Source organism: Gymnoscopelus microlampas (assembly GCF_963454915.1).
Source record: "Gymnoscopelus microlampas genome assembly, chromosome: 3".
Classification (NCBI taxonomy): domain Eukaryota; kingdom Metazoa; phylum Chordata; class Actinopteri; order Myctophiformes; family Myctophidae; genus Gymnoscopelus; species Gymnoscopelus microlampas.
In genome coordinates this window covers 30,225,823-30,248,831 of record NC_139940.1, presented here as the reverse complement: position 1 = coordinate 30,248,831, position 23,009 = coordinate 30,225,823, and the positions used below count along the sequence as shown (strand labels likewise).

Sequence of the window (23,009 nt, the reverse complement as noted above, 5' to 3'; positions counted from 1 at the left end):
TAGCCTGTATTATTTAAGTATTTAAAGAGAAAGGGTCCAAACAACATGTATCATTTTATTATATTGCTAAAGCAGTCATTATTACACAGAAAATAACAACCCTTTAATTCCTGAAACAGATTGCTTTATATCCTGTTGAACTGTACAGGGAGAGAGAGGTCAACTCTCCTTTCAAACTACCAACTAAACTATTAGAAACCAGGTTTAACACTGGTCGCCCTAATTGCAAACTATAAGCTTCACTTTCTTATTGATAGGGTATTTATTTATTTTTACAAATTGTATTATTTGGCAACATAGAAATAATCTTATGCTTTAGATTTAAATATCACAGACACCAGAGGGCAGGAAATGGAAATTATAGGTTGACAATATAGTCTTGGAGGTTTTATACATGTGGACGGACATTATATAATAATAACAAAACAAAATAAAACTCAGTTGTGAAGAATATGCAATTCCAATGGCAAGGTTTCCTAAAACATCTTAGCAATAGTAATAGCAGTTAATGGGTCCACAGGCTGCAGTGTATGCCATGAATTATGATATGCGTTATATCATCACTTACATATTTTGTCACTTTCCACTATTACCTGACAAAACATAAATTACATGAAAACCAATCCAGAAACAAACAAATACATTGACATTAAGGCAAATTTTCACGCAAAGATGATTCTTGCAAACCCAGGCTAAGATGTACACAGAACAAAGCTGGTTAGGCGTAGGTATTAGGTAATGTGCAATGTGTGTCCAATTTTGGAAGGGGCATGTTTGGCAGGCAAACACTACTTTTCAGTGACATTAACCACACCCCTGCATGACCCCTGAAGTCATTTGAAAGTGGCAGAGTATCTAGCACAATCAAGTAAACTGTGGATGGAATCTACTGGATGGTTTTCCTTTTTGAAGGAGCTACTGTGCCAAGAGAAGACACGTTCGCTGACAGGCAACCGGGGGATCCTAACATAAATGAGACACAGCAGAATAACACTTCACTGACAATTAAAACTAACTAATGTACATCAGACAATACATGCATGGATAGGCAAAACAAGTCTATATTCCGCTAAGTATAAAAATATAGATAGGTTAAGAGAGACTGAGAGAGAAGGAGATAGAAAATAAATTAAATATGTGAGTTCCTTAGACTAATTAGAGTTGAATAATATTTACAGGTTCATATACTGTATCTCATAAAGATTAGCCATGGTCTCACAGTGCTTCAACTGAAAAATAAATCAAATGATGACACATACAGAGCATAACTCAGTGATGCTAAAAGCTTTTAGCTAGTGTTAAAATGCTGCAGTAGGAGGAAAGCCTCTTATCTCCAAAAAGAAAGGACATTCTCTAACCACTAATTAAGAGAAAAACAGCCATATAATAATTTTGGGCTGAATACCATCTTTTTTGTTTGTTTCCATAATATACAATTTATAACACTCTAGAGTGACAAAACTCACTCTATGACCTTAAATACAGAAATCCAAAACTAGAGATAGGAGGTTTTCACTCAACATAACAAAAACACTTCTTAATCAGAACAAATAAGGTACTAGGAGAGGTGAGGATTCATGCGTTTTGTAGATAACAGAACAAAAATGATCATTTTATAACACCAACCTAAACAGACAATTAACAAAATAGTATGGCATACTTAAACACAGCTTATAACTAATTTCAAAACATTATACTGTTGCAACATCAACAATGTCTGAGCTCCAGAAGTGGATTTTATATTTCTCACACATCGTCTATTCATAAACTTAAACTAATGCGCTTATCATGGCAGACGCACACACACACACACACACACACACACCTGTATTTTGTCACTTTACAGTTTTTATAACAGTAGTTATATTGTGAAGTGCAGCAGACTGTGGCATGGCTAATAAATGCTATTCCAAAGAAGAGAGCTAATATTGGGCACATAAACTATCCACACAAGGAATTCATGAGAAAACAAAAATCAGTTCCCATACTAAAGCTAATTGATCTCAAATCCCCAAACTCAATATCAATCATTGTATGAAATGAACAAACATACTGTATTTAACAGTTTAAACCAAATTATTTTTGGCACCCTGAAAGAACATGAGGAGGATTAAGTAAAAAGACTGACAGTCGCAGTCCGCAGAGAATGAGGATAACAAACTCCTCAGCAATTGAGGCAAAGCGTCTATAATTATTTACAAACTGTGTAAATACTAAATAAAGAGCTGAAACAAAGAAAGAGTGATTCAACCTTTGCTTTCTTTGCGGTGTCTGTCCACAGTGTGATGCTGTAGTCACTAAAGTGTGACTATTCCTGCACACCATCAGGAGAGGAGATTCATACATTTGAAGTTTTCCTGGATTGATAAAGGCAGCCCAAAGTGGCATGTCACTTCAGTGATGTTCTTTGTACGTTCCCATGAGCTGTCACTCATTCTTCCATACTTCTGAGCATGCAGGCTGTCCCAGCACTCTGAACAGAAGACTGGTGTGGTGTAACCCAAGCCCCCCCCTCCCCAAGTCATTTTGCGCCCCCTGTAAATGAGCGTTCGATATATTGAAATTTGGGACGCAAAATGGTGCAAATGAAAAGAACCCACGGTAGCCACCTGAATGCCTTGCTCTTGATGCCGATTTCTCTTTGTATTCAGTGACCATTTGCCTTTTCTTCTTGCACACCTGTTCAGACAGTGGGCAGTCATCTGTCCAACAGTGCCCAACATACTAAACACAACTCTTTAATTATATGAGAATACTGAGCATTGGTGTTTAAAGGTGATTCTTTTCTGTCTTGCCGAGTTAATAAATCACTAATAGCTTCTGAATTGTCCACTTGTTTTCACCAACAAGATCAGATGGTTCAACTCCAGCAGGAGGATTTTCCCCAAACATATTGCTCAAGATCAACAGAACTTAGATCAAATATTTGGATGAAACGTTGTTTTCTTCTGCAGCACAGTCTTAGGAGTTTACTCAGTTTGCCCTGAAGGGAAGCACCAGAAGCATACAGTTTGTGTAACCCATTTTCAGGTTAGATACCAGGTTTTTAGATCATCTTTGATTCACTGTAAGCCAATTGGGACAACCATGTTAATGCTAAAATGATTTGTGGAAAACAATTCACTAGAATAATCCAGAATAATAGTGAATGTCACTTTCCTTGGCATTATGAGTGGCTGTACAGATTAATAATCACAGGGGTGCAACCTCACAGACAGGTGGAGAATCGATCAAGTATAAGTGTCTTGATATATTAGCACAGGAAGACTGTTCTTTAAAAGTTTTCTACACCTGGGTTGGAAACAATGGGAGAGCCACGCATTTACACGATGAGGTCATCACGCAATGCGTGGTGCAGAGCGGTCATTGGTGAGGGTCCTCTTCAGTCTGACTCCCTGGCGGATGGCTACAAGCATGTTTCCCTCTGACTGACCCTCCACCCCGTCTGTTTCGTCCTCCTCTCCAAACTCCTCCTGACCTCCCTCGCTCAGGTACAGCTGATGGGTAGGTTGTTGGGAGAGGGCAACGGCGGGCGGGTTGGTTGACGCCTGACCACTCCAAGAGGCCACTGGCATCACCCCGACCTCCTCGCCTCCTGCTCCTCCTCCTCCAAGAGTAGGAGAGTCAGGATTCACCTCTCCTACTCCTATAATCTCCTCTCCGCTCCTACTCCCATTAACCCCCACTGGGAGATCGGGCACGGTGGGGATTTTTACTGGGATTACGGGTGTACGGATATGGATTGGACCTGTGCCAAGGACAGAGCTTGAACGGCGGGCTTGGGGTTTGGTGGAGGGTGTCCGGCGGATTGTGGCAGTCCCAGGGGTGACGTCAACTGGACCCTGGCTTGTTGGATATGGTCCCGACACTGCATAGGACCCCGAATAAACCCCCTGGCTTGAATAGCAGGTGCCTGTAATCATAGAATGCAATTAATATTAACACAGACAGCGATGATAACAATCGTCAGTTCTCGTTCAGTTATATATTAAAGAATTATTGAATTTAGTCATTAAAAAAAGTAATGTTAAATAACTTAAATAACTTATTATTTCAGTTGTATAATATTGATATCTGAGCTACATAATTAAATTCATAGCACTTGACATAAACGGTATAATTCAGTGTAGTCACCTGCAGGGTTTACTGGATAGTTTCCAGTATGGATGGGTGTGGAAGGGTAGGGTCCTCCAGGGTAGTACCCCTGTCCAGCGTAGGGGCCATGTGTGCTGGGCAGGCCTGCGGTCGACGCTGGTCGCTTGGCCTGGAACATGCGTCTGTAAGACTGGCTGATGTCACTGTTTCTGGGGATGGTGGACGACTTGTCAAAGTCAGACTGCTGCTGCTCAGACTCCTGGTCCCCCGCCATGGAGAAGTAGTCATAGTCCGATACTGTAGGGGGAGGAGATAAAGGGTTAACATGGAACTGTGGACAAAGAGACGATGCACGTAAACGTGCTGGACCACTAACTACAACCATAATAACCTATCTATTTACCTGCCAGGGACCTTAGTGTGAGTGCCTTGGGATTTTTGTTTTATAAATTAGCATAACTCCAACCCCAACCTCTAAATACCTTAAGGTCAATACATGCTCCTTCCGACATCAGAACTATCAGAAGTTTTGAATGACGTCATCTCCCTTTCCGAAAAAAAAGTTCAGAAGTCGGAGGGAGCATTGCGTTTAACCTGAACCTTTTCCTAATTGTAAGTCAAATAAAACATGTTTAGAGTGAGAGAGAGAAACATTTAGACAAGACAATGTACATACAAATTGTGTTAACATAATCATTAAAGAGTGAGTGTCAGTAGACATTTATAATAAATGTTACCTTGTGAAGGTATGGTATCTTCAGAGCAGCAGGGCGTGTTGGTCTGAGTACTGTAACCACTAGAGCACTGAATTGAGTCTCTGCTGGACCTCTGGGTGTCCAGCTGTAAACCTCTGGAAAGGGCCAGGGCTAACTCCTCATGGGCGTCTATATCACCAGCCTGGAGGAAGACAAATATCAATGATTTTGTGGATGCATTAATTAATGAATTCATTTGTGAAGGAAAGGAGAGTCTGGGCCGGTTGTCAGACTTTCCTGGATACAACCTTGGTTTGAATGGGGAATGGAATATGTTAAATGTGCACTGAAAAGTTACCGCTTGCTGGGGTGGAAAAGATGAAAACACAGCTGTATAGAAAGAACAAACAACATGAGACCCATTAAAGCTGACCTTGGTAGCAGCAGCTATACTTCTGCTCCTCTCCTCCTCTGCTGCTGAGATGGCTGTTGTTGTTGTTGACACTGCAGCAGCAGCAGCTTGAGGTACAGATGGAGGGCTCCCGTTACTGCCATTGCTGTCCGCTATGGCCGGCTCCTTGTCCTTGTCTTTCTTCCGCCTCAGAGTGTTGACCATTGGCCCGTCGTACGGCCCCGGCTTGGCCCAGTCCTGAGAGGAAAAGCGACAAGCGTTAAGCCTGATTTTTTACTTTGTCCTACGACATCTACCTCGCCGAAAACAGCTCATTTACAAGCTCACTACGTGTCGCGATGCGACGCGCTGTGAGCTTGTAGATCGGCTATTTTTGGGAAGCGACACCGTCCCAGAAGATCATTGTACGGTATATCTTTCTAAATGACTGTGTACTCCCTGTTAACTCATTCACTGCCTGAATTATTTCTGTCCGCGTTTGCCCACTGCCAAGATTTTTCATTGAAAAAAAAAAGTACTCAGGAGCCGAGATACAGAACTTTTAAGTTTAAAGTTAATAAGGAAGTGGATGGGAGTCTAGATCTTCGAAAAATCATATCTCCTTAATCTTTGGGTCAAATGTAAAAAAAAAAAATGTTTAACTCTTCCCTTTGCATACTACTAAAATGGATGTTATGCATGTCACTTATTCAATGTAATAAACTCAAACACTGACAATCAGAATTGTTTTTTTTTGAATGAGTGTAGAGTGGTGGGTGGGTGGGTAAGGTGGGTGGGTGGAGCAACGAGGAGACGATGAAGAGGATGGACCAACCTTCCAACTGGGGACCCGTGATGAAGGCACCATGTTGGAGCCCAGTGTGCAGTAGTGGGGGAAGTCTGGGAGCAAGGCGGAGGCGGGACGCGACCAGGAGCGGGTGGGGCAGGAGGAAGAGGAGGTGGATGCAGGGAAGAAGGGGAACGCAGTGTTGGACCCTGAGCCTAAACTCCCCCCGTTGCTAAGATGGTAGGGGGGATCGGCAGGGGCGTAGTGGTCAAAACCATTGGACAACTGAGGGTAGTGTGTGTGTGTGTGGTCAGAGGCGATGAGGGATGACGTGAACAGCACGTAACACACAGGGAAAAACAGAAACAAACACAAGAAATGGGAACAAATTATTGAAAATGATAAACACAAGTCACAGTCAGCATCAATGATGCAAAATCATAAGAAACACAACACAACATCACTGTACAAATTAAATCAAAATGCAAACAATACAGGACACACACAGATCACATCACAACACAAATGAAATGCGTCGATCAACATTTCAGAGTGTAGATGAACCAGAAATGTTGATCTGAATGCTGACTCACTCACTTTATGTATATACTGTAGGTATGACTGTATATATACATTCCCATTCCTATACATTTTATGCATAATTTGATGTATTTTATTTGCTGTCAAGAGACTATGTTACTCTGTCTCACACTATATATTTGATTGATTTATTTTGATACATTCTCAATTTCACTCTTATTATTTATTTTAAATGTAACTGCAATTTATGGGAAGCTTGCACAAAAGAATTTCACGCACTCTTTAATACCTGGAGTAAACTTGTGATGTGAAAATAAAATCAAGTTGAATTGAGTTAACTGGAGAGAAAATATCGATCTTTAGCCTGTGCTGTGTGTTTGACCTATCTACAGTACCTGCCAGGGAGCTTGGAGCAAGACATAACAAGCTAGTCATTTAACAATGTCGGTGCTAAACAAACCAAGCTATTTCAGTAGCTAAGTTCTTGACTGGCTGGTTAGTGGTTGCACAAAAACCCTTTCTCTTTTAAGGAAATCTTAATGGCATGTTGTGTCACAGCAGCAACACAAAGAGCAAAACCTCAGCTATAGCCAGGAAGAGGAGCTTCCCCTGTGGGGAACTAATGTGGACATTGGAGGGAGGGAGAGAGGAGTTGGGTGAAGTGATGGAGGATGAGAGTGTTTCACCTTGTCAGTAGTGAGCTGAGGAGCAGCAGGAGGAGGAGGAGGAGGAGCGAGAGAGGAAGGGGAGCTGCAGTCACTGTGAGGCTGACCAGACTCTGATGCCTCAGAGGAGCTGGAACTGAGACACGGCTGGAGGCGCATAGGAACAGGAGGAACACGGTGGAGAGATCGAGGAGGGGGAGAGAGAGAGAGAGAGAGAGAGAGAGAGAGAGAGAGAGAGAGAGAGAGAGAGAGAGAGAGAGGAAGGGGAAAGAATAGAGCCAGTGAGAGGAAAGAGATAAGGAATAGGGGATCGAGTAAGAGAGAAAGACAGACAGACAGACAGACAGACAGACAGACAGACAGACAGACAGACAGACAGACAGACAGACAGACAGACAGACAGACAGACAGACAGACAGAGAGAGAGAGAGAGAGAGAGAGAGAGAGAGAGAGAGAGAGAGAGAGAGAGAGAGAGAGAGAGTAAGACGCAGTGGAAACACAGGAGGATAGGGAATGCATGCATGTGTGCAAACACATGCAATGGAGAAAGAATTGCATAGAGAGAAAGAAAGACAGAGAGACAAGGAGATTAGACAAGTGCACTGTTAGAAGGCAGAAGCAACATTTCAGTCAGTAGTACAGCCATGTGACCAATCCATACAGGTAGATACAGAAAAGAGCTCAGGGGGGCCATAGCGGAATGAATTGCCCGTCTTCTCTTTAAAAAGGTGCAGTAAAGGAAATCAGCAGTGTTCTGTTAGCATAACTGAAGCTGTGGCCAAGGAGGCCACAGGGGAAGAGTTTTAATTTGGACAGTTCCCATATCTCCATAAGAGAGCCAAGGTGGGGGCTATCGGGCCAGGGCAACACTTCAGTTCTTCATAACACCATTTATCAGCAGGTACCGTATATTATCATTTTTGAAGTGTAAAAGACAGTTTGGGCTTTATTTTGGGAGAACATAGAAATGAAGTGATAGCCAGACAGCCCTCTAGTGGAAACAAAGCTAGCTCTGTTTGGCCCTGTAATGGAAACCAGGCTATTGTTTTTGGGCCCCAAGCAAACCTCAACTACTGTAGAATTACCAAGAGTGAGGCAATGAGGAGGCTGACTCTTGGGCCTGAGATGTAATTGGGTCAGGTGCTACCATGCCAAACCACCTCAGAGGACCATAAAACCCCATGGCATCTCACTGGTTTTCTGGATAGGGAAACTCCGGTTGTTGGACGCCAACCAAAACATCTACATACTGGTGAGTTCCCAGAGCCAGCCTCATGGTTGAGTTAGAACCCACATGCATGGGAATGAGGTCTCCTCCACCAACTCAGTCATAATTATCTGAAAGATGGATTCTACATATTCTGAGCGGAATTGGTCAAATTGAGAGATTAAGCCCTGCTCTGCTGACACAGTGCAGCAGGTCACAGGGGTGGAATGTCAAAACACTGTCAAAAACATTTCAGTGTACTGTGACATGCTTATTAAATCCCCCGTACTTAGCATATTGTAGGCTCTCTCTACTGTACTCAGACCTAACCACAATTTGTCAAATTGGTTGACTCTAAAATAGCGGGCTGGGATTGACCTGTGCTGCCCTGGGCCAGACTGGAGGCAGACGTCAACTAATTTCCTGTGCTCCTGTGCAATAATAATAGCGCTAGAATGATTCAACTATGATCACATATACTTACTGCTGCCAGGAAGCTGCCTTTTACAGTATAGTGCTGTGAGACATATGGTCTTTGAGGAGTGAATTTGACGATCTCAAGTCCTCCGTCTCTCTCTAAATGTACTATCGTATTCAAACTTGGAGGCAGGATTATCTGTTGCCATGTTCTGAGTGCCAGTTAAAATGTATACGGTTTTCAGGGGTGAAAAAGACTTAAAAGTGGACACATTATACCATGGTATGGATGAACTAATCACCGTTCTATACCTGTATTTATTTATTTGTAATATTAGCTTTGTCTAGGCAGGTCAGGAGTCATTATAAGGAGTGATTATAAATCACAATCGGTATTTTGGGTAGTATAACCACGTCTTACTTTTGGTATCTGTGTTATGGTTGTGTTTATTTATTTACACTCTTTTATTCATACTATCGTACGACAGGATATAAACCAGGCTTATGGTAGTGCAGTTTTAACTCATGTGTGTCTCGTTAGGTGGCTTCTTCTCACCTTGGCGTCAACCGGCATGGGCGAGGGCGACTTGGACGGCGCATAGTGGTCCTGCGACGAGGAGATGAAGCCCGAGTCGTGGGAGGAGATGCTGGAGAGGCGAGCCGGCGCCGGCTGCGGCAGCGTGGAGCTACGGTACCGGTGGTGATGGTGGTGGTGGTGGTGGAAGAGGTGGTGGGAGGAAGAGGAGGAAGAGGAGGAGGAGGGAGAATGAGAGTGAGAGCCACTGGAGCCCCTCGAGTCGCTGCTGTTAACACTGTTTAGGCTACTGCTAGAGGGTGTGCGTGTTTGTGTGTGTGGTATGTGTGTTGTAGGGGGTGTTAGGGAGTGAGAGTAGGGGTAAAAGGGTTCATTTGGAGACAAAGACAGATTGAAAGAGGAGATGGACAAAGCAAGGATGAAGGGAATAGCAGGGCGGGATATAGGGAGAGGAGTGAGGGAGACAAGGGGAGGGAAACAATTAACACAGCACACCAAGATGCAGCAGGCAGTGACTGAGACCAAACCAATCACTTTAAATGATAAAGGAACAAATCCACACATACATAACCAACATAACAGACATGAAATCATAATGACACTTAACAAGACAGGACATCTCAGGATTCCATGACTATGGGAGATCTTTGTGTCTGTTTTTGTTGTTGTTTTTAACGCAAAATCATACAAAAACGGCACCCTTGCTGTTGCATCTGATTATTATGTGAATAGAATAAATGCAATTAAAAAATCACATGTGGACTTTGTGAGAAAGGTGAATGATGCAATATCTGCAATACTGTGTGAAATGGTGGTCTAAATTACCATAGGTTAAAATAAGTACTGTGTTTAGCTGACTACTTAATAATAAATTATGTTAGACAAAATTAGACACAATGTAAAACGGGTTAATCAAATGTGAAAAACATATCTGCTACTATGTTCATGCACCTTATGTCTAACCTTTTTTTTTTTTAAGTGTTTTTTTTTATATCACAACTTAATTTAGACCAGCAGTACACATAAATATGCAGATGCAATGCATCAAAGTGACCTTGTAGTAATGATGACTGATGATGAGGAAGTGGGAAAACTGTTATATCAGATTACTTTTATGGTATGCTAAATTTGCTCTATATGGCTATCACAAACGTCTGGGTGATTAAGTCGGGGGTTAAGGAGTAGAACACAATGTTTTGCTTGGAGATTGAAGTTCCAAGGTATTGTTTATGTGGCAATAGCAAAACGCGACCCCACAGCAGGAAGCAGTCAATGGGACAAATACATACAAATACTGTACAAACAACAGGGAGAACACAGCGTGAAGGGCTTTGTCTGAACAGGGTACAGTGTGTTACGGTACATAACATACAATAATACATGTAGTGTTTACACACAGCATAGACCAGGGCTTTTTATAAAACTGAGTCCACACCCATAAACAGGCCCAGCAATTGGAACAATAATAATCGGCCATGTATTCAATTATTCTGAATATATGAATATCTGTCTACCTTGTTTTGGTGAGTGCAATATACTTTACATTGGTAGTCCAGTAGCCTAAAGAAAACTAATAGCTGCAAAATGTCTGGGTCACAGAAGATTAACTTGACATTTTGTGAAGTCAAAATTAGATCACTATGAAAATGTAGATTCCTAAGAAACACATAACATAACAAACACAATGTATCTTTCTTGATTCAGAAGAAAAAATGCAACAACAAAAGCCCCCATTCTTTGTACCAGAGGACATCATGTGATATTCCCATGTAAGTCATATATGATTAAGTCAAAGATGTCGGCTGACGACTGCTACTGAACAAACCCCTTTGATGACCTCTGATGGAGCCTTTGAAGAACACCACATTTTCACGTTTTTGACATTAACCTGAGGCTCCTCTCATACTTCAAAGTATGTTCTTCTTTTTTTTACGAACACTGTAAATGTGTTTCTCAGCAAGACGGATCGATTTACAGCCAACAGCAAAACAGGAACAGTAAAGGATCAAATGGCTGTCCTGAATGACTGCGATACTTGAGGCTGTAGTAGCTCATGTCCACCACTGGGGGGCACACATAGATCAGTCCAAATAGTGAAAAGTTTGTCCCAATTCTCCACCCCTCTTATCTGATGAAGCTGCTATTGCACTCATACATCAGAGGATTTTCAATTACTGAAAGAATTCAAAGGCCTATATTGTTTATGTAGAACAGATCCTATGTGCTCACCACACAAAACTGCATTAAATTATGCATTCCGTCTCCTTGGATTGAATTACTTGTCTGAAAACATACATAGTTTACAGACTGTTATAATCACTTAGTGGTTCACTAACGACACAATGCCTGGCAGCCTTCCAAACATATGCAGACGTATAATACTATGTAATACATGCTTTACGTTTTGGGAGAGTGATCTGATTGTAGATGTTTTTTTGAGTCCTCTATTTGAAGACGTGAAGCAGACTACTTCACAATGTGTTTAATATAGCTCAGCTGAACGGTTAATTAGACATTCCAGGCCATTCGATTGGCTGTGGAGACCAACCTGCACATGCTGGACTTCCTGGATATGGTGGTGGTGGGAGAAGATGGCGGTGTCTGATATGACCAGTGGCAGTCCGAGCCCTTTAGGTCCAAGATCACCTGAAGAAAGCAAGGATGATTTATTTCTAGATATTTTTTTAAATATGGAAATATGGCCCATGCTGCATCAGTACAGGGAAAAGTCACCAGAGGAAAAAAACCTCATCGAGTCCAGGACTTACAATCCTCTGAAAGGGACTAAAATATAGAAAGAAACGGTAGAATTTAAATCATGTTTAGTGGCATTCCAACTGGTGTCATTGTTTTAAAACGGATGCCATTAACAAAACGTTTTTTAAACAAGTCTATTATTTTGCTTCAACCTCATATCCATCAGACATTTCCACCTATTTGTGTGAAATCAATACCAGGATATCTTTGCGTCCACCTCTCGTTGTCCCTTTATCTGCACTTCCTGCCACTTGACCCTTTGTTTTTGTTCTCTCACCTGTTCACTGGCAGGAGGCAGTTTGTGAGGGTCAGATGTCAGGGCCTTGAGGTCATCAGAGATGGCCTGGAGATGGTGGACCTCTCCCAACATGGAAATTTCCTCATCCTAAATAAAACACACAAACAGAAGACAGGAACATTATACTTGGAGAGCCTTTTTAGAGAGTCAAACTAGAAAAGCTGCAATAAGAGGTCACAAATACGGGTTACTATTTTACCTTTCTAGTACGTTTAAGGTATTTATTATTGATTATATTTTTATGTATGTCTCGTGTCAAGTGGTGTCTGCGTGTGCGTGTGTGTGTGTGTGTGTGTGTGTGTGTGTGTGCGTGTGTGTGTGTGTGTGTGTGTGTGTGTGTGTATGCATAAAGTATATGTTACAACTCACCACTACAGGCCGTAGCATGGCCACAAAGCCACAGAATCTCTGTCTCTCTTCTATCAACGCCTTCCTCAGGGCCAGTTTTTCGGTCTCCTCCAGCAGAAGGTATTTATCACTGACATCCTGCATGGCACTGTCCAACTGAGGCTGGATGTCCCCACGACCTGGAGAAACGTGGCAAAGCACACACACATTAGCGTGTGGGGTAAAGAATATGCATGCTCAGACACACACACAGACTGACTGAGAGACAGACACACACAAGGAATTTATGACACAATATGATTTTTATAAATTGAATAAGCCACAAGAAAATGTAAAATGTCCAAAAACTATCTAGAGTCCAGGACCTGTTGTAAAAGCCTATTGCCTTTTGATTCTCATTGTTTCCTCTGTCCATTGAATTACATATACATCCTTGTATTTGATGATACTATCACTGTCTTCACAACTGTTCTTTGGTTATCATCTCCACATTAAGGATTCCTCTTGTCATGGATGTGTTATTTGTCTTTTGTTCGGACTGACAGAGTAAGAAAGTTATCTGCCGTTTATATTGAGTCTGGTGTGTGTGTGTGTGTGTGTGTGTGTGTGTGTGTGTGTGTGTGTGTGTGTGTGTGTGTGTGTGTGTGTGTGTGTGTGTGTGTGTGTGTGTGTGTGTGAGGCAGCCTCTTTTGACTGTCTTTCTATGCTATTCTTTATCACTTCCAAGTTCCTACCGGCAGTAGTACACTTTTTTCTTTTTAACCCTCTGGTATTCTTTTTCTGCACCGGTGCCACATGCCTTATTACTGTATTGGGAATTGTAACATTTCCCAAAATAATTTCGTAAGTGAGAGTTACTGTCCACCACTGCCTACCGGGTGTGTCCAGAAATGGTGGGAGAGAGATGGTGAAGACATACAGGAGGTATCAGCAGAGGTGAGCCCAACACCATCTGCCACTGAAGCTACCCTATGTTTGTGGATCCTCCAACTGCATGTGTTACCCACCCAGACATGGTTTGGAGGAACAGAGTCCTGTATGGCTATCACATGAAGGTTTCTCATGTGTGTGTGTGTGTGTGTGTGTGTGTGTGTGTGTGTGTGTGTGTGTGTGTGTGTGTGTGTTGAGATGTTGTGACTGAGAGAGGCTACCCTGAGGCTATATCTAGTCCTCTTGAATTTTCGATGGTGGCAGGAAGGCTGGCGACTCCCAAGACGACAACCTCAAAAGGCATTATCTAACTGCTGTGACACACACGGATGCGCACGCACGCACGCACGCACGCACGCACGCACGCACGCACGCACGCACGCACGCACGCACGCACGCACGCACGCACACACACACGAACACACACTTGACTTTCCTACTTCAAGGTTGCAGCCACAGTGAGGAACTCTGTGCCATCTGTCTGCTCTAGTCTGGAGAAAGACAATGAACTGGCTTTTCACACTGAGGTTTGACCTGGGGCCCTTTACAGCGCATGTCAGTAGAAGAACACCACACACACACACACACACACACACACACACACACACACACACACACACACACACACACACACCCGCATCTTGAGGAAATGCCATCACTTATTCTCTGTGAACTGTCTGTCATTACGGTCTAGGATGTGGTCTGCTGTCCAATTTCGCTGCTTTGTCTCAGGCGGCAAGAACAATGGCAATGTGCACTGGGTTGCCTACACATGCACGCACGCACACACACACACACACACAAATCTAGAGTGTTAATTTAACTATGACTTAAATGAAGACTTTAAGATTAAGATTTGACTGTGTATACACAACAAGCTTCAGTTAAGAAAAGTGACGTAAATACACTTGCCCTGATCTCCTTGCCTTCACGTAGGTAAATAGAAGGAGAATTTGCAAATTACAGACATGGCAGATTTTTGCTGCAGGATTTACGACCAGTGATGATCTCAGCGGTTCTTACAGATCACGGGACATATCCAGGTATTACCGGTCTTGTGTGAACAGAGCTTAGGTCTACTTTGAGGTCATTCACAAAACAAGTCTGAAGTGTTTCCACATCGAGGGAATCCAAACATTTACCAAGTTTGGTTTCATGTCTGCAGCCGGCGCTTTCTCAAGAATGTGAGTTATGTTTGTGTTTACGGCAGTCTCTTTCTATAAAAACAACATGGAGAATATCACGGGAGGAGATGGGCCATGGAAACCAGAGCGGAAAGTTGAAATTGCAGCATATAGTTTCAGTTTTTCTCTATAGGCTACTTGCGACACAATTCAAAGGCAGCCTTTCAAGCAGACGAGTATATAATTAGACTGTATGAGGTTTTCTGGAGAGCTAGCGTAGGGGAGAAGGACATAGAAGTTCTAAAAGCCTGCATGGTTTCATCCGCAGGGCCGAACAGGGCCAGCCAGTACTAGTCTGGGTACCACTACAGGCTGAGGCATATGGCTCATTACTGGGATCATTTTACTAGTGAAGAAATGATTCACAAACTGATATGAATTCTAATGCAAACTAATGGTGCTCAGGCCCCTTGAGATAAACACTGCGATTTGAACCCAAGTCCATCAAAGTTTTAATGACACTGTTAGTGTCGAATTGCATCTGTAAGCCCGTAAGCCTCACTTGGCCCTGCAGTGGATACGTAGTCTTTGAAGTCATAAAGTCAGCTATGCTGTGGTGTCTCGCTGGCATGTGCAGTGCACAGAGGGAGTATTCTGCAAATTCGGTTTTCTCTCCCAGTAGTTTGACGTTTGGCAGAAGAAGTGTATTCTCAATGTAACCAAGGTGGTTTTGGAGGAACTGAGCTACTGTAGACCCAATCATGAGGTACCAAGACTGAAAAGGGGTCAAATAGCAATGTCTGTGTTGTTTTGTTTTCATACAGTGTCCTTGGGCGCCTTGAAATCAAATGCTCCTGATGTTATCATGACCAGTATCAAACTCTGTGTTGGAGGGATAGTGCTTCGCAAAACACCCTCTTACTGCATCAGTTTCAAAGTCTTCCTGAAGGGCGAATAACAAAAGGATTTCCTTTTGGCTCAATTACTTCTAACTGCTTGAAAGTAACACCAATATCAACACTCGTGGAGCAGTTCTTACCGAAGTCATCTGTGTTAAAACATACATGGTCCGGGGCAAACACTGTGAACCCCCACACAGCAGCAGCAGCTTGCTGACATTTATTAGATATTCACCTTCTGGCACAGGGTTCGCAGAGTTGAAAAACTCTTTTCAAGCAAGCTGACAAGGAGCAGTGGGCTGGTGGTGTGCAAAGGCTACGCGCAAGGTTGCACGCACACACGCACGCACACACGCACACACACAACCGCAACCATGCACAACTGGCCACTGGGAAGCATTGAAACAATTAGGGGTAAAGTGCCTTGCTCAAGGGCGGTGATTAAAGTCTGAAAAGGAGCATTGAGGATTTCCTCTCAGTCTAAACGGCTGATATTATATCTGACCCATAGAGGACCCAGAATTGAATCCCCACCAGTGAGCTGGCATCATGTTGTGTACTGTGCTCATTACAGACAATGCACAGGGTTACAGGCATTAAATGACAGCCTGTGGGAAAGCACAGGGGTTGTTAGGGCTGGACATAAACTGCTGTTATGTCACAGCACGTCTGACAGCGTTGCCCTAGTGTGTGTGTGTGTGTGTGTGTGTGTGTGTGTGTGTGTGTGTGTGTGTGTGTGTGTGGTTGAAAGAGCGTATGTGATACTGTATGCAACACAGTGTGAATGACAAGGCCCAGATTGCTACTTCCTCTTTCCCTTCTAACCAAAAACACTTTGAGGTTTGTTCAAAGGTCAAACACTGCACCCGTTGACAAGCTCCTGTCTTAAAAATGGTAATTCCACCTTCAAACATACGGTTATTCCCTATATTCTTGGGCCCGATCTACCAATGCATGCAAGTAGAAACAGCTCCTGTGCAGCCCTGGAAACCAGACGATCCAGGTACTTATGTCATGTCTTCTCGAGTTGGCCTGTTGGTAGTGAAATGGGGTGTGTGTAATTATACACACACCCCAAGGAGCTTACAGTACTTTAATGTTCTGCTAATACAAATAAAAAACATAAAACATGTCCATTTCAGTGGGAATTCACCCTGGGAACTGTCACAGGTATCCACAAAAGGCTCTTACCCAGGATTGTGCCGAGGCTGTGCTGAGGCCAGCCTCGTGTGAACGGTTATTATTCACGTTTCAAATAGCAGTGGAACTGGATTCAGGATTAGGAAGTTCCTATGAACTATGAACTAAACTAAAGTTACAACAAATGACGCCAGACATCGGCAATTGCGTCTGTCTACGCGAAGCGCATGCTGAGGTAATTATCTTTTGCACGCACTCTTATGATGTGTAGGATTTGGATTTGTTTTAGTTTCTTTTTAGTTTTGTTTTAGATAAGGCAAGATAAACCTTTAATAGTTCCCGGTGGGAAATTCAGGTGTCATACTGTAGCAGCAACAACATCAAAATGAAACAGAATCAATCTATCAATCACCAACGAAATCCAAAATATTTATGCCGTTCTTTTCCTTTTAATGCATGTGTGTTTTTCTCTGCACTGCTTTGCATGTTCCATGTATCCCAGGATGGTCAACGAATCAGCAATCATCCAGTATCTACTTGCTCCTGGATTATGCTGTCGCACCAGATGAATATCAACGTATGTGACGCAAATGTGAAACCAATCAGTGAAAACCTATTCTATTAAGACCTCCCTTTGGTACTCTTCGGATATGTTGAGCAGGGTTATCAAACCAGGAATGGGCCCGATTTGCAACCGGTCCGTGCCTGACCGCACACAAATGGAAATGCTATTGGAACGGTTTGCCTATTTGCCGTGGGTACGGGCTAATGGTCTCATTCCAGCAAAGTAAATGAAGCCTACTTCTTCCACAGTGTCTGCACACAAATTCAGGTCCACCAAACTGAAACATGTCCGGGACCGCATTCCCCTTCCCTCAATACAGCTACTGCTCACCACCACCTCACTAGGAATGGCAAAGAGATTATATATATATATATATATAATATTTTTTTTTGACATCTTCATAAATGGACTGGGTTGATGAGGAGGTCTATTATTAGTGACCAACAGACTGTCAGCCAGGGTTTCCCTTATGCTACCTACCCAGCACGACAAACACACATTGTTCTGAGGAAACAGTGAAGCATATTGATGACACAATCCCACGTATGAGGGTACAAGAGTGCGTCTGTCTCAGTGTCCTACTGCCACGTGCTTGCAGGAAACACACACGCACGCGCACGCACGCACGCACGCACGCACGCACACACACACACACACACACACACACACACACACACACACACACACACACACACACACACACACACACACACACACACACACACACACACACACACACACACACACACACACACACACACACACACACACACTCCTCCACATGATGTACATGTGGAGGAGTGGTAGTTATAGGTCAGTGAGTCCAGATAAGCAGCTGTGAGATCGATTCCTCCTGCTAAACAGGCTGGTTCATGAGTTCGTCGGCACTTCAGAAACGGCAACAGGGTCAACGAAGAGGAGAGAGAGAAATTCCTCCGTTATCAATAGAAATGTGTATGAGATGTGGGTGAGCAAGGGGAGGAGTTCAATGGCGAGAGGGTGGGTCACACAGTATTACAGTCACGTGTGTGTGTGTGTGTGTGTGTGTGTGTGTGTGTGTGTGTGTGTGTGTGTGTGTGTGTGTGTGTGTGTGTGTGTGTGTGTGTGTGTGTGTGTGTGTGTGTGTGTGTGTATTGTCTTGAAAAAAAGGAAGCTGTCCCATATACTGTATCATGAATAAATATTAATTTTATGTCCCAACCTTAACTTTCAGAAATGGTATTAATAGTGACGTAATACTGATGATCATGCATATCTGACAGTCACCAGATACAGTTGGTCAGATAGGCAGTATTTGAGGCAGGGTGACTTTGAAAAAGGGTCAAACTGCTCTGACCATGTGTATTCACACATGCACACACACACACACACACACACACACACACACACACACACACACACACACACAGCTGTGCTGGGTTAAGTCACAGGCTGTTTCTAAGTGAAGTTGGACTCCAAGGTCAGAAAAACACACTCACAAGACACAGACATATCTCTTTCTCTCCCTAACTCTATCTCTCTCTCTCTCTCTCTCTCTCTCTCTCTCTCTCTCTCTATCTCTCTCTCTCACACACTCATGCACACACACACACACACACACACACACACACATAATGTATGCACGTGTGCGTGCACGCACACGCGCGCACACACACACACACACACGCGCATGCGTGCGTGTGAGTGCCTATGACTTGGAGCTCAATGAATCTACAACCTTCTTAGGTGGACAAGATACAGAGTGGAACAAGAAATCAGTGCTCTAATGACTGTTTACTGTGTGTGTGTGTGTGTGTGTGTGTGTGTGTGTGTGTGTGTGTGTGTGTGTGTGTGTGTGTGTGTGTGTGTGTCCAGTGTGTGGACCACACAGAAGTTGAACGGTATAGAGTCAAACAGAACAGGGACAGCACATAGACAAAAATGAACTGAACCAATGAAGCAGCATTCTATGCACTAATGACTGAGAGGAACCCAGTCTGCCATGAAGGCTCGCCTCCTTTATTTTTTCATCAGTCCATTTTAACACTTTCACAGTTAAATTAGCAATCAGATTTGACTATGTACTGTGTAGTCTATAAGCCATAACCTCTGTATTAGAGGACACTCAGGACAGTCAACCATCTATCCCACAGACAGACTTACCTATAGCATCAGCTGCAGCACAAAAATAAGGAGAGGAGGAAGAATCCACACCAAACGGGGATGAAGAGAGGAGAAAGAACCAAGTCAGTTGAAAGCCTGCCAGCGTTAAGCACCAAACACTACACAATGTCAATGACAAAACATGGCTGAGATAGGGCTGGGCAATATATCAATATCATATTATCGATATTGTGATATGAGAGGATTTTGGATGTCGTAGTGTTGTCTTTTCCTGGTTTCAAAGGCTGCATTACAGTAGTGCTTACTTTTCTGAACTTACCTGACTGTTCTACCTGTTCTGTTATTTGCTTTTACCATTATTATATAGGCATTACTAATGATTATTTATAAAACTAATACCGTAAATATTTTGTGAAAGCACCGATAGTCATCTCCACGATAACGATATCAAGGAATCATAAAACACGGTACGGGATGTTATAATTCCTTGATAGAGGAATCTTAACATCACGTCCCGTGTTTTATTATCCAAAATAATGTGATATTTGATTTTGTCCACAGCCCTAGCCTATCAGACATATGAAGTTATTGTACTTTATTGTACTTTTTATTAAATGCCAGACACATCCTCTATAATTAGCTTCAAGTCTCAGTAGAAAAACCTGTTGGGCAACATGGTAACTGTCTAGACTGTTACCATGTTGACTACAGACAGTGAAACACATCATGGCACAGGTCATGTTTAACAGTGCCAGCATGTGAATAGTAGAAGAAAAAAACTGTCTCATGTTGTCAACGAAACCTATTATACTAGAAATTAAAAATCTTAACCTGTTCTTTATCCAACAACATGTGCATGTAACATGAGCTTAGCAGTGTGAGGTGGGCTGTGATCGGCGTAATCAGCTGCGAAGTGATATAAATACTATATATCTTGAACAATGCTACACACCACGTCTTAAAATGTCAATTGAAAACATTACTTTTCTTCATCCTCTTACATTGGGCTATGGTATATTAACAGCATTAATAAGCATATTATTTTGAGCAATGCCCACACATCCCCAATAATGAGCTGGTCTGGTCTACTGTTGAAGGGACTGTGATTGGCAAAGTGTCAGCTGAGCTGTGCTGTGTTGAACTGTGATTGGTGTACTTTTTGGGACATACAGATTGTCTGCTCATACGGTACATATATGATTCAACATACATACGTTCTAGATGTCTCACAATAAAAAAATACTATAAAATTGGGAATGTAAAAAAAGTACCTGCAAGGGTCCATTTATTACACTTTCAAAGTTAAATTAACGCCATATTTTACAGTGTGCTTAGGGGTTTTCCATCAGGTTTTATTCACACTTTGTATTAGACTATACATCTGATTTCTCTCCTCTCTTTGGTGTTTTCCCTCTAGGTACAGTAGGTAAATACATGTCTACAGCTGGAGCCAACAGGAATCTTAACAGAAAAGGGGCTTCTAGCCTTCCAAGTGAGTGTTTACCAAGTAAGGTAATGTTTAGCCTACTGGACCTGTACATGGCTAATCATCCTGGAACATTCTCCTCCACATAGCATCACTGCTGAAGGGATGAAAGCCTTGCATCTCCACTGTCAGCTTGTTTAACTTTATTTGCTTGGATTAAAAGATTCACAGTGCTCTGATTTGTATGTGTTCTTATAAGAGTCAGTGCCCTTAGGCCCCTGAAACCTATTCAACAAACATTGTCATTTCAATAACACACTATTGTCAATTGAAAATAAGAATGCTATTCTTTATTCTCATTTTTAAGGGGTTTATAATTTGGCAAATTTCTAACACAGCACTAACACACAGTAATAACACAGTCCAGTTGCATACTGTTCAAACACATTAGGCTACAGTGTTGGAGGTAATCCATCTGAAAGTTGCTGTCTGATTAATTTGTAAAAGAACATGAATTCAACAAAGCAAAAAACAAAACAAAAAAAAAACACAGTAGAGCCTTATGGGGAATATGTTTTTGTGTTCTTTTAAAAAGTGATAAGTGGTTTTCCACATGTCAGCAAGAGCCGTTCAAGACGGAAGTTAATTTTCAAGAATAGAAAGACACGGTCAGATCAGACTGAAAAGATATTGCCACAGTACATTGATTGCTGTTGGACAGAACACCTGCTGTCCTCACGTCATCTGCTAAGCAGGAATTAAGACAAAGATAGAATCCTTGTTTTCCCGAAAATCTGATGTATGAAGATGTGGAAAAGTGGTACATATTTGAATAAAATGCATTGAAGTAGTATTGGAAGACATTTGATTGTCCTACATCTACTGTAGGACAATCGTTTTGATTTCAAGGACCCCCAGTTTGATATGCATGAAGTCACGGACCCCCATTTAACACTGAGAGTGTCCATTTGGTTCCATGAGTTACAGACCCAGATTGATCAATAATTAGGCTGGGTACTCCCTGGAAACCCCTAAAGGACCCCTGGGGTGCCCTGGACCCCAAATTGAGAACCAGTGATCTAGAAAATATGGTAATGTGACTGCATTGTTGCATTCTGTATATCTATGCCCACAGGTTAGCTAAAAAATAGATGTCAGACCTCATCAAACATCAGACCTCAAAACAAAACATGCCCTTCTCAACATGAACTCTAACAATAGCTAGAAAAAATAAGCTTTGATTTCTGTCTGCCATCTTGTTCAGCCTGCTTGTTTGCCCAATGTGCTGTGGACATTCAAATGTCATTTACATGGACATAATGACAACTGTACTGTACACTCTTCTACCAATCGACTATGCAGCTTTATAACAATGTCATGAAACTGTCTCCAGATATGAAACAATAGTTAACTCCTGTTATGTAATTATATTATGCAACATATGTCATCTAAAAAGTGTCCATTATAAAACAATAGTTGGTTGGAAATGAAGGTGCTGTGACTGTGTAACAAAACACTTTGATTGTATGTGTACTAATTCTTTAGATATGCCAAGTAGGGTGAATGTAAGATGCTAATATAAGCAGAACTGCCTTCCTTGAATCAACATCCTTTAGAAGATGAAAGTATTTCATTTCCTTCATATCCATGTATACTATTATTATATTAATAATCTAATAAAAACCACTGAGTCTGACAGAAGCTGCCGGAAATATCCCAAAGCTCAGCAAAACATTGCCCAACATTAATCCTAATGGGGTATTCTTCCAAGAAACCAACAAATCAGCTTACTGTAAGCATGTAGATCAATGCCAACTACTCCCAATCACTAGGCTATATTCTGGCCAGGGGTGTCTGATTAATTTATCACATCCCTGAAGATGAGATGAGACAAAGCTGCTTATAGTAACCAATACGCACTTACTAGACTTACTTAGACTATGACAGACTAAGACCCCTTATAATACACAGTGGTTCATAGACTTTCTTCATAAGTCTTGCTCATAAATTCTGCTCATATCTTGTAATGTAATTACTGATACTGGACAGACAGACAAAGAATAAAACAAGATAACCGTTACAATGCA

General features: G+C 42.2%; 1 protein-coding gene across 5 annotated transcripts in view; it reads right to left on the bottom strand.

Moving 5' to 3' along the window:
* Positions 1–41: 41 nt before the first annotated feature.
* LOC311042647 (protein MTSS 1-like) overlaps positions 42–23,009 on the bottom strand; it is an 82,061-nt gene continuing 59,093 nt past the window's right edge. For 2 of the 5 annotated variants that reach the window (XM_084053507.1, XM_084053509.1), the window contains 10 exons: positions 12,757–12,914; positions 12,367–12,474; positions 11,881–11,978; positions 9,354–9,624; positions 7,195–7,320; positions 6,017–6,253; positions 5,224–5,439; positions 4,833–4,992; positions 4,135–4,392; positions 42–3,913 (listed from right to left, as the gene is read on the bottom strand). In XM_084053507.1, coding sequence (XP_083909633.1) covers positions 3,339–3,913; positions 4,135–4,392; positions 4,833–4,992; positions 5,224–5,439; positions 6,017–6,253; positions 7,195–7,320; positions 9,354–9,624; positions 11,881–11,978; positions 12,367–12,474; positions 12,757–12,914 — 2,207 coding nt within the window. In that variant the 3' untranslated portion in view covers positions 42–3,338. The remainder of the gene's footprint in view (positions 3,914–4,134; positions 4,393–4,832; positions 4,993–5,223; positions 5,440–6,016; positions 6,254–7,194; positions 7,321–9,353; positions 9,625–11,880; positions 11,979–12,366; positions 12,475–12,756; positions 12,915–23,009) is intronic. The other 3 variants (XM_084053508.1, XM_084053511.1, XM_084053510.1) reach the window with 3 other exon arrangements.